The 12,209-nt window shown below is 51.9% G+C and overlaps 2 protein-coding genes across 3 annotated transcripts in view; one reads left to right on the top strand and one right to left on the bottom strand.

The window, feature by feature from the left end:
• Positions 1–12,209, top strand: part of VAV2 (vav guanine nucleotide exchange factor 2) — a 462,631-nt gene that overhangs the window by 37,239 nt on the left and 413,183 nt on the right. The gene's annotated exons all lie outside the window — the stretch shown is intronic.
• The window catches only part of RXRA (retinoid X receptor alpha), a 119,775-nt gene that overhangs the window by 15,862 nt on the left and 91,704 nt on the right, over positions 1–12,209 (bottom strand). For both annotated transcript variants that reach the window (XM_049833049.1, XM_049833050.1), the window contains exons 5-6: positions 6,756–6,925; positions 1,017–1,146 (exon numbers count right to left, since the gene is read on the bottom strand). In XM_049833049.1, coding sequence (XP_049689006.1) covers positions 1,017–1,146; positions 6,756–6,925 — 300 coding nt within the window. The remainder of the gene's footprint in view (positions 1–1,016; positions 1,147–6,755; positions 6,926–12,209) is intronic.

Below are 12,209 nucleotides of genomic sequence, written 5' to 3'. Positions count from 1 at the left end.
GGCTGCCAGACTGGTTCACTCCAGGTAGCGCACCGGCTCACCCTGCTCTGAGGCTGCACCTCTGCTCTGCACCAGACTCCTCCATCTTCGCCTTTTGAAGTCCCTTGACTACTTTGAGTAGCCAAGGTCGGTGTCTCTCATTGCCAAGCGGAGGGTCCCTGCCAGCTGTCAAGGTCTCCTCATTTCCTCTCCCCGTCTCAGCCTTCACATGGAGTTTGTCATTTGCTGGAATCCACTTCATCTGTCCCACTGACAACTTGCCTTCCTCTTTGTTTAAGGGAGCAAAACTCTCCGTTGCGTCAAGCCAAAGCCTTTTTAACACCTTATCTGATGATTGGAGCTATGCAAAGAGCTTCATGCCTAAAATGCATCCTCTTTGAGCTCTGCTCTTGGTTTCTTGCCCTCCCTGGTCTTTGTGCATAACCTGCCAGTAGTAGGGGCTTGAATTTACTCGATGGAAGAAGACTCTTTTCACAGCTAACTGCTTTTCACCTCCCAAAGCCTCCATTCCTGCAGACCCCCTGCCGCACAAGGAAATTTAAAATAAGCCTAGAGAATTTTATTTTCATCTTGGTGGGTGGGAGAAGGAGGGCGATATATTTTTCTCCCCTTTCTGGTTTTAATTATGATCAAACATTTCAGTCTGATGAAATTTCATGGAGTCCCAAGCCCACTTGGTCTTTCAAGTCTCAGCTTGGGAGGACGGCAGCGCATGGTTCCCTTGGTTTAAATCACCCACCGCACATCTCCGAGCACCTCGCTCATCAGAGACGAAGCCGGGCCGTTTTTCAGCTGATTGGTAGCTGGTGCAACATTTTGAATCACATTCAGCAACACATCCCTTGGGGCTTTTTAAATCCTATTTAGCGATTGAATTATCAGAGGCTATTACTCAGAGTCAGTTAATGGCTTTCACGTTGCTGGGACCTGAATCTAAGAGTAATACCTGTCACTGGCGAGATGTAGCACTCCTACAGCCCCGTGCCGGAGCCCACGCGGGGACGGTTCCCACTCACCTGCTCTGAGCAAGATGACCTGGTCGTCCAGGGGCAGCTCGGAGAAGTGGGGGATCCTCTTGGCCCACTCCACCAGGGTGAAGAGCTGTTTGTCTGCCGCCTGGCATATGTTCGTCACTGGGTCGTTGGGCTGCCAAGAAAAGGAGATCGAAAGGCTCGGAGAAGGCAGAGCAAGGAGAAGAGGAGAGGCTGGAGGAGCAGCTGAGGGGCTTGCGGCCTTCTTGCTGCAGGGAAGGACCCCAAAGTCGGGAGCACCCCAGAAGTGGACATTATCGGCCACGGGGAAAGGAGGGGACTTGGCTTCTCCACCACATGGGTTTTAAGTGGTTTTTAGCAAGCTCCAAAACAGGAACCAGGAGTGTTGAGACCCAATATCCATCGCACTGACTGGTGAACCAGACTAGCTCCAGCCCAGGGATGGGCAGGCTTCTGCACCCATGCCAGCACCTCCGAGCTCGATAAACCAGCACCAGAGGGGGCATTACAAAAACCCCAGAAAAACCTTTCCTTTGAAATATTATCCAGTAACAAAAACCATCTGCTCTCAAGGAGGACAGTCAGCCTAAACACACCAAATCCCTGTTTAAAGGAACTGCTAACAGCTCAAGTGGGCTTGCGATTAGGAACTGGAAGAGCCTGTCTAACCCTGGCCAAGACAGTCCTCACTAGTACAAGTGTGTATATAGGGTTTACCTCTCTGGACAGGGATGTATGAGCCCGTCCACATAGCCCACTGTAATCCCTGCTGATATCTAGCAGCTTTGATTGTACTATTATTTTTCTTCCATGTCCTTAAAAGAGCAGTTTCCAAATCGGAGGAGGAGTGTTTACTTCAGCCCTGGATCGCAGGGGGAAGGGGTGTGAATTCAGAGGCAGAGCAGACACGAACGCCGGCGTAACCTCTCCCTCCTGCAAGTCTCAGTTTCAGCAGGGCAAGGCCATTCCTCACCACGAGCTGACTGTGCTATGGCAAACCCTTCTCCCAGGCTGGGCAGACGAGGACCACGCTGCTAAATCTCACTCCACCACCCCACAGCCACGTCCCGGACCCCTGCCCAGTCCCCTCCGCCGTCCCCTGGCAGCAAACACAAACTCTGTGCCTCAGTGGCCAACGTCTCCCATTCTCCAGGCTTAAAATAACCAGCATCTGGCAAGCTCAGGGGCACCCGCCTTCGAAGTATTTTCACCTGTTGCGTGCGGAGATGGATGGGAATGGGCTCGCGTTCAGCAGCGCAGCTGAGGAGCGGGGAGCATCGTTACGGAGATTTTCCCTCCTTGCTCTGCCCATCTCCAGCAGCTCCCCGAAGGGCACAAGGGCAGGGGAGTCTCGCTCCGAGGGAGCTGGGGCTCTTTCCTCAGGAAGGAGACAGGAGCAGGGACTGGGCTTTTCGCCGGGAGAGGGAGATAAGACGGGATTTCCTTTGGACAACAGGAAAACCCTAAACTGGGTGTGAGGAGGAGCTTTGCAGGGTTAAGTGTTACACTGGAAACACAGGGAACATCAGCATTCAGAGGTGTTTGCAGGAAGGGTAAGAAGGGACACCCGTGGCCCAGGCTATAGGAACATCACCAGCCTCAAATCGGCTGAGTTTGGTCAGCAAGCTGGAGCAGCCGGGTGGAAAACTCAGGCATCCCGGCTCCCACGGGGCGGGATGGGGACGGACCCCTGCATGCCCCGGAGTGGGACACGACCTACGGGAGACCCCACGCTCCAGCAGAACCTAACCCATGAAGCGACAAGTGCCTGCACAGCCCCATGAAAGGGGTATTGTAGGAAAGTTAGACGGTTTTGCCAAAGCTTTTTATCAGGGATTGCTTCTGGGAAGGTTGTCACCATCTCTAGGACTCGCTCTGATGCAGCGAGCCAGGCTCTGGCTCTCCCAGCCCAGGCTGTATCACCGTTGCTCTGCAGGCAGCACAAGCTGTACCCGGCCTTCAGTGCTTCGTACAAAGCCTCAGCGAGGCGCCCAGCCTTTAATTACACCTCAGATGGCAGTTCCTGGAACCACCACGGTGCTTCCCGGCAGAACTTAATCACCATAGCTTGAGAGGCAGCTAAAAGTATCATCCCTGGAGGCCAAAAGGACCCTGCCTGTATCCAGGAGGGGATCTGCAAAGCGGTGCTAGAAACGCTCCCCGTGCACGGTAAGCAAATCCCCTCCTGCAGTAAATAGCAAGGGCACGGTGCCGGAGTGTGACAGAATGAAAGGACACGCAGGCACCTGATCCTTCTGGAAAACCGGAGCTTGGAGGCATCTTCCAGAAAATGGTGACTTGAAACCAGCGGCTCAAAGGCCAATTAAGAGCTAATGGGGATAACACCTCTCAGTTACAGGCTTTGCCTTTCAGTGGCCAGGAGCCCATCCGAGGTGGTGCTTACACTGCCGGAGCCCAGCTTCACAGCTGCCGGGGACACGGGGCAGAGGCATACCCATCCTTGCACCCCGTCGTACTGCCTGGGGACGGGTACCTGCCGAGGGCGTATGGCCGGTCCCCAGCTCCCGAGGGATGGGGATTACATGGGGTCTGGGGGCTGCCTGGGACACACGGTGTGGAGGAATCCTGCAGCCATGCTCCTTTATGGCTTGGGGGAGACTCCCAAAGGGTTCATCCCCTTTGCCATGGTCAGCAGCCAGACAACCGTCGCAATTAGCAGCTATTCGCAGCGTCTTAAGAGCTGTTATCAGGGGCTCTATTGGTGCAGTTACTTCAAGTGAGTGTTTTGGTGATGGTCATCGAAATGCTGGCCTTGGCAGTCTCCTACCACCCAAGGCAGGAGAGCAGGTTTGCAGGGGCACATCCCTCTGTCTTAGCTCCTTTCTGCCTGGCTCAGCATCCTTCCCCATCCTGTCCGTGCCACCCACAAGGATCACACCCCACTGTACTCCCCTTTCCCCATCATGGGCTTCAAACCATGAATCTAACCCCATCCTCTCTGGTGTCAATCAAGGTGTCAAGACAGAGCCATGAGTCCCCTCCCTGGTCACGTACGTGTTTAGATACCAGGGCTGCTACAACAGCTCACAGGCTGCAGCCCCCGCTGCCCTCCCCTTGTACCAGCTCCAAGGACCGTGCTGAAGCCCCACCGTTGGGTCCCACACTGTCCTAGGTGGAAAAAATCAGTGCCAGAGCCAGCCTGGCAAAGCAGAGTTGGAATTTCTGCTCTCAGAGCAGCCCGGGCACCGTGGCACAAGGTGACGGTCACAGACATGAGAGCATCTGGGAGAGAAGGGTGTTAACTCCCACCACCCTGCCACCTCCATCCCAGCCTGGCACCGACCAGTGGAAACACCCTTGCAAGCGCTGGAGCTCCCCAGCACGCTGGCAGCATTCAATGCAGATGAACTAAGGTGCAGGGGTGCAAATAAAAGGACCCAACGGACCAGGCTAATAGGAAACAGCTTGGTTCTTTTACCTCGTGTCTATTAGGGATGGAATTTGTCTGCCTTTCCATCCCATGGGTTCTCTGGGGAGGGCTGGGTGGGAGGAGGGCAGCTCCTCCGTCTTCCCTCGCCTCATCCAGTGGCCTCGTCACTGCGAGCTGCTGATCTCATACATCTGCTAAACCTGCTACAAATGTCACCTCATCGACAGAAGCCGCTTGACAATAATAGGGCATTTCAACAAGCCTCCTGCTTCTATTTAGATGCAACACACATCCTTGTTCACAGTAATGCGTGTTGAATTATGCAGGAACCAGCTTTCAATTTGCTACAAGAGGCTTGAGGAGATGCAGTGCCAGACGAAGCCATTTATTTCAGCTCGCTCTCTGGGGTTTGTTTTCAAGTCAGCACAACGCTGGCTACAACTCCCCTGAAGTATTTTTAATTCTGATAGCCGTCAGAGCCTCTCCGAGCCCCTCACTAACCACGGCTGAGCTGTCTCCTCCAAAAAAGCCCCTTGCAAGCTTCACGGCTGCTCTGGTCGGAGGGCATCGCTGCCTGCAGGCTGCAACCGGGCTCTCAAATGCAGGCGAGCACCATGGCCCTGTATCTCCTGCACGGAGGGATCTGCTCTGTCCATAGCAGGAAGACTTACGGACTGAAAAGCCTCACCTAGCAAGCCAGCAGCCGTAAAGGGTCCTTGTAGGTAAAGGCCAAAAAGAGCATCCCATAGAAGCAGTCAAGACTTAGATTCCTACACGGAGCGGCCTGACTCTGAGATCTCCTGTCAAGCCCTGCCAGATAAGGTATTCCTGGCTCAATCCTCCAAGCCTCATAGAAAGAGATAAAGTATTATTGTAGCAGAAAATAAATACTGCAGAGTCCTTCCACTTGCTAGAAATAGCTGCATTTCATCATCTCAACCTCAAAGACACCTAGCACAGAGCAATAGGAAATGCAGAGGGATATTTCAGCGGATGATCCTGCTCTCCCAGAGCCCCAGCTTTACCTCTGTGCCCCCTCCGAAGGACTACTAGGTAGCCAGGAGATGCCCCCCTACTCCAGCCTCTCCCCTTCCCAGCAGCAAGTGATAACTAGCAGGGTTTTGGGGCAATTTATACCCTCCGCAGCCCTGATGACCCCTTGCAGCGGCAGTGCCCCCTCCTGCTAACAGAGCAATGCCGTGGGATGGTGTGTGCCTGCCAGAAGGCATCGCCGTAAGGCAAATGAGAAATTAAACACGTGCAGCTGACCCCAGCCCCAAAAGCGCACACGCAATGGCGCACGGCAATTTTTTTTTTCCCTCTCCATCTCTTTGCTTTGAGTCTTCCCAGTCCCCCAGTATCCCAGGGCTCTGTCGGTGTACGCGGGGTGGGGGTAATTAGCCCCACTCCTGCCCCTACTGCTATATTAGTTGCCTGAATTGCAGTCCTACCTTTTAGAGGCATTTCCCTATTCCCACTACTTTCACGGGAACAAGGAATGGGGACTGCATCCTAAATGCTGCCTAGGCTGGGCAGCAAGTACTTTCTCTGCAATAGGGCTCTTTATGTGGGCTTTGCATAGGGTCTATCCTAGAAACAGAATTTCAGGATAGGTTGGGTCTCATATCTGGAGGTAGCTGCTTTGCAGGGAGGCTTTCTCTAAGCAAGGCTATAACCTGCTGATAAGGGAATCTGCTAGGAAAGGGACGAAGACAGTTTCCCTCATCACAGCTTCTCTATTCCTCTTTCCCTGTCAGCTGTCTCATGTTTACACAAGGCCCTGTTAGAGTACAGATGCTTCAAGCAGGCCCAGTTATAATACAAGCTTCTAAATGGGAAAGGAACTTGAAAGTAAACTTCTCCAGACTTTCTCTTCTTAGAGCCAAGCAGCTGTATAATTCTGCATCTGAAAAGTCACACCCTAATTTTACAGCTCTTATTTCTTTGCACTTCAGCCACACAGCTCTGTTTATTGGCTTGATTGGACTCTGAGCTCTTCAGAGCATGAAGGGTCTTCCTGCCTTTTAGCACTAAGGGCCGTTAACTAAAACAAAAATCTCTGTGAGCCCTTCTAATTACACCTTACAGAATCTGTTCCTTCCCTATGGCTGCGAGACAGAAAAGTACCCGTGCTGGTGGTTGAGCAGGGGCAGAGGGGTTTGCTTTCCTCACGCTCTCACCTATGCTCACACACGGTGTCTGCAGCAGAGCTAAGAAGTTGCATTTCTGAGCAATATTTCTTTTCCCGTAAGCGAACCCCCTCTCTGTCCTAGGCTCGCTGCTGTATTCGTGCTAGGTCAATCCCGACGCCCCACAAACCATCCCTTCTGCCCCGTGTGCCGGGGATGGAGCCACGGGGAGAGGTGCCTTACCGAGCTCGGCGTCAAGCCCATATTCGCTTCAATGTACGTCTCTGTCTTTGGCTCCACTGCGAGTTCAGCTTCCAAGATCTTTTCCACGGGCATGTCCTCGTTAGCGCTACTTGTCGACTCCACCTCGTTCTCGTTGCGGTCCTTTCCCCGCTGCCTCTCCTCCTGGACGGCTGGAATGGGACAGAGAAGGGACAGGGTCAGCCCAGGGCTCCCGGCCACGGTGTCACGGGCTGAGCTGGGACCATGAAGCTCCACGGAGCTACGGGCGTTACTTAACCATGAAAACCTAAAGCATCCTCAGACCGGTAGGATCACACAGACATCTGATGTCTTGTTCTCCACCACTGTGGTCAGTGGGGGCTCGGGCTTGGATAGTCCAAAGGGGGGTGAGGTTTGGGGAAGCTGCCGAGCAGCCCTGGTCTGGGAGAGCTGCTCCGTGTGTGCTCCCCTGGGAGAACCGCGAGGGACGTTCCCACTCGGACCTGGTCTCTGCTGGGAAACTCCCTTTTCTGCAAAGGGAGAAGTCCTGGAAGCAAAAAGGTTAAAGACGTGTGATGAAAAGCAAAGGAAGCTACACAGGGAGTCACTGCGGGAGAGGGAAATGGATGGGTACCGCCGCAGGGGAAGAAAACAAGGTGGTGAAGTGATAGCATAAGGGAATCCTAAATAAAAGGGAAATTTGTCTGTTTAAAGCATAAGTCCAGAGTTCAAGCGTCTTCTGAGCCTGTTAGTGCTGAATGTCCGAAGAGGTCATGTCACGCATCTCGTTCCCTGGTCCAGCAGTGATGCTGACGGCAGCCGCAAGGCTCTGCAGGACGGTGCTACCGTGGGACAGGAGCTGGGAGCAGGGATCTGCCGGCAGGCGCTCTATGCAAACCACCACCCTGTCTTTGCCTCTGGGCAATTTCTAAACAGACAGGAGAGACCTGTCCCAAATCCTGTGTGGCAGGAGTAATCTAGCCAGAAGCATGTCACATGCTGATGAGTTAATGTCTGAGCAGTACATAGATGAAAAACACTTATTAGATGCTAATAACATTATTATTAATGATCTCCCTTTGAAACCGGCACACACGCTTTCCCTAAACCTGGAAAGTAGTTTTATGCAGACAGTTACATCAGTAACTATCTCTTTCTCAATCATCACGTTACATACCCTAGATCACACACTTTTCCGGACACTTGTTTCCCACAGTACGTTTTAGCCCAGTCTAGTTGAGAACAGCCCAAGCAACAGGAGTTTCCATCACTGGTCATGAGAGTCAACTCCCTGAACTTATCCAGCTCTTTGTTGAGGACTGAATGAGGCATTCAGTAATGTAAAAGTCCTGCTATTTATTGACAATTATCCTAACACTTTACCTCTCTGCTGAATTTGAAGCTGGTTATGTGATGTTAAGAGAAAGCAGCAGGGGCCCAGGTATTGTTCTAGGGAAATCAGAGCTGTCTGTAACACAGTAAGGCTTTTTAGGCAATCAGTGGGACCAGCTCTATGCCAAGTGCAAAAATAAAAACCTAGAATATAAAACTTATTTCTTGAAACCCAGGAAATTAAGACACATGCTAAAAGAGTCCTATATGGATGCTGATCCCATTAACCCAGCTCCACCCCAGCGTGCAAAAGCCTGGGTCTGATTTCCACCACCGCTCGCCCTCCCCTCCTGCAGCAGCCGCCAGTGCAGCGTTGCTGTTTGCTGCACGTCAACACTGTTCAGACTTCTTCCATGTGAAAGCTGTTATGCAAAAAGCAAGAGGTTATTTTTTTGCAAACTGCTCTTAAGTTTATGGGCTGCAGAGGCTCCCAAGGCCCACGCAACGTTTTTCTCCTTGGTCTGCCAGAGCCAGGTAAGCTGCTGCTGTCAGAGCTCAGATTTGTGTTGTGGCTTTTGTCCATCTGGCTCTTGTCTGGCACGGATTCTTCTGTTCACTTTTTCAGGCCAACATAAAATCCTGCTTAAATTTCTCCCCCCACCCCTACTCCTGCTTTCTCAATCATCAAAAGGCTAGAAATTTTTGCTTAATGCCAACCGTTCTTCAACAGCACAGATGCACCAAAACTCCTCTGGGCACATTAGAAAAGATAAAACACCTACTAAATAACAGAAAAGCCTAAGAGAAAGGCAAACCCACAACAAATGGGATTTTATAAAATGACTTAAATGCCAAAGGCCTGATGCACAGTCACAGCAGGTCTCAAGGATAAAGGTACAAAGCGTGGTTCCTTGCTCTGAGATCAACCACCTCCACCTCTGGGGCCACTCCGCCGGGAAGGGGTGTTAGTCCAAAAAACACATCCTCTTGCTCAGGCACCAGTGACTTGGGATTTGTGGGAAAGCATTGCAGAGGTCTGGGGAGACGGTGGCCACTTAAAGCCTTAAATCTGCAAATCTCAACCTCATCAAAACCAACAGTCACGTTCTTGGGGGTGGAGAATCAGGTACACTTGAAGGGTTATAGCAGAGTGAATCTTACAGGTCATCACGACAGCATTTGCTAGTGATTAGGCTGAATCTAGCTGATAAAAACGATAGATGGAAGAGACAGACGGAAAGAGATTATACATACAAGTAGTTCTTTCTATTGATCTGGGCTTTGAGCCGCTACACCAGAAAGTTGGTGCCGCTGCTCGCTGCGGAGCCGGTCAGCGGAAAGCTGACTCATCCCAGCCTGCGTAGCCCCACGAAAAACCCCTGACGCTCGCCCCTGCCCAGTCGGCTGCCGGCAGCAATGACACACCAGGCAGAGCAGATGGCGTCTTCTCACCGAGTATGTCAGGTCCAAAGATAAACCAAGCCCTTGCCAGGGAGAGTGTTACCTGCTTTGCTACCCTCCGTGTTTCCAAGACCAGACGGCCCTCTCCAAAACCAGGACAAGCCGAGCGATCCCCCCCCCCGCAGCTCGGATGACCTCCATCCATCCTCTATCCCGGGCTCTCTGGGCTGCAGGAAAGCAGGGACTGTTTCCCCGTGCTGAGCTCAGAGATGCCGTTATCCTCCTTTCCCCCTGAGAAGCTGGATCACGCGCAGGTCTTCACCGAGGCTGCAGGATGAGGTGACCGTCCTACGTGAAGTTCAGCTGCTGCTTGCTCCCAGGACGCGCGTTACCAGGTGTTTATGAACCCGACCTGTTCCTCACTTGGAAACGATGCAGGACGCCTGCCCAGCCCTGGTTGTTGGATGTAGCTTTCGGGGATGCCTGCGAGGCAGCGACTCCTCTAGATGTTGACTCAGGGGTGGATGCTATTTTCTCACCCTACGGGCAGCTCGAGGAACGAAGCGGGAACAGCTTCGTTCTTCATGTGAGCAACAGGTTTGCTCCTGCAACAGCTCTGTGCCTGGCCTTGGGGTACAGCTGCCAGTGCACACATGAAGTCCCCTCCGATGGTCACCTTACTGTCACCTTGTTCTTCAGGTGTGGCGCTCCCAAAGTCCCTCTTCAGGATCCAGAGGTCGAACACGTTTCAAATCTAGTGTCTCCCCTTTCCTAGTTTTGGCTTCACCCTGAAGCATCATACAGCTCCAGGGGTGGCAAGCCCATCACGTTGTCCTGAAAGGCGCAGGGATCTGCATTTGGCATTCAAGGCTCTTGTACTCTGTGGGTTCCAAGACTTGGACTTCCCTGCGGATGCAGCCGTCCTTGCAGCCTGTGCTTCAGAAGCTCAGCAGAACTGAGAGGACATCCAAGGTATGTAATTTTGCGAGCAGGCAAAAGTGTCTAAGAGCTGCCAGTCATGCAGCTTCATAGCAGTCCTCCATGTCTCTGATCTCCACGGGCAGAAGCCTGGTGGTAGATGTCTGCAGTTTACTGCAATCAGTATTTCCCTGGACCTGCTGAGGACCTGACAGGCTGGTGCTCCTTCTTAGTAGAGATGCTAAAGGACGCATCGCCATTTCAGGAAATAATGAGGAATGTGTTTCTTGAGATGCAGGAAAAAAGAGCAGGTGGGGTAGGGAAAAGGAAAGAAGGAGCAAGTATTCAAGCCTATCAGCTTTTTTAAAAAATCATGCAATATGGGATGTTTGTGTGAAGGAAAATCTTCAGTAGTGAGGAGACCCCTGACTAAAAAAAACTAGGACCTTACCTCTGGAGTCCACTCCCTACTCCCACTGGGGATTAGTCAAATAAACCATGGTGGAGATGACAAAAATACATTTTTCAAATGGATTTGGTTTGGGAGCTAGGTTTCTTTGTGGCTTTGTTTTTTTTATTTATCTTTTAAAAAAGAGAAATACAAACGTGGTAGCTGCATGGCGGCTTGTCTGGTAATATTGAAATGGGAATACCTTGTCCTTCTCGGCTTCCCAGAAGTCTTGTGCACCAGGATGGATGGTGCTCCATCCCTGTAACACAGTAAAATTTAGAAACAAAGATCATATCGTTTGGTTCTTGTTGCTTCTGCTGGATTTTTCTCTTCTTTTCATTTAAGTTGTAAACTCACAGGCTAAAGACAAAAAACCAGAGGGGTTCTGTGACTGGCTTCTCCAACCCAAATTCTCCCTTGTGGCACAATCAATGTACATTTAAGAAAAAACAAATATTCTCAACTCTAGGGAGGCCACAAGATTCTCCTCCCTCCTGTCTCGCACGTGATGCTTCGCAGTATTAGCAAGGCCAGTACGCAGCAATTCAGGGGAGCCGGTTCTACTGCTAGCTCCCTTCTCTCGCTCAGCATCGATGCCCTCCTCTGCACTGTGCCCTTCTGCTGAGCCGGGTGGGTCCGGAGACATCCAGCTTCGGTTTAAGAGGACCTTAGGAAGACGATTAAACTACAGAGTGCCCGTGATAACAAGGCACTTGACACTGTGACCTACGAGGACCTTTCCAAACCTCATTTGGGCTCTCTTACTGCAATAAGATGGTGATAATGAGGTGAAGGGCTGGAGAACACATCCCCGCGGCTGCAGGGGTGCTCACCAGGAGGAGGGAAGGACTGGCGAGGGCTCTGCAAGACCAGCGTGACCTTCCCACCTCCCATCCCACGCAATTACTGCCTCAGCAGACGGGCTCGTCTGGACAAACTACGAGGCTTGTCTCAGACGGATGCTGGGAAGCCATCGAGAGGAGCCCGTGTCCCTGTCCTTCCACCTCACCGCTCAGGCTGCAGGTGTTAGCCAAGATCCACTCTCAGGACCATGCTGTTCCCAGCGATGTCGATTTTTCTGGTCACGAGGGTAGCGCAGCGTTTGATCAACGGTATGGGTCTATTCATCTTAAATGCAGGAGGCAAGCCAGGCGTATTGCTTGCTGCAACCCAAGAAAGCACTCTCCTGCGAGGCAAAGCAGCTCCAAGCTGTCGTTACACCAGCCCTGTCTGCCGCGCCGTGTTTTCGGAGAGGAGCTTCCTCGCGCTCCCCTCTGTGTTGATGGCTGTGCCAATGCTTTTATTTTTTTTCAAGGAGACTCGTATGGTTGAGAGGTTTTCTAGTCTGATTTTCTGAACATAAGGGAAGCATT

This window comes from Accipiter gentilis, chromosome 29 (assembly GCF_929443795.1).
Source record: "Accipiter gentilis chromosome 29, bAccGen1.1, whole genome shotgun sequence".
NCBI lineage: Eukaryota > Metazoa > Chordata > Aves > Accipitriformes > Accipitridae > Astur > Astur gentilis.
The sequence above is the reverse complement of the archived record's forward strand: the minus strand, read 5'-3'. Positions and strand labels throughout refer to the sequence as shown.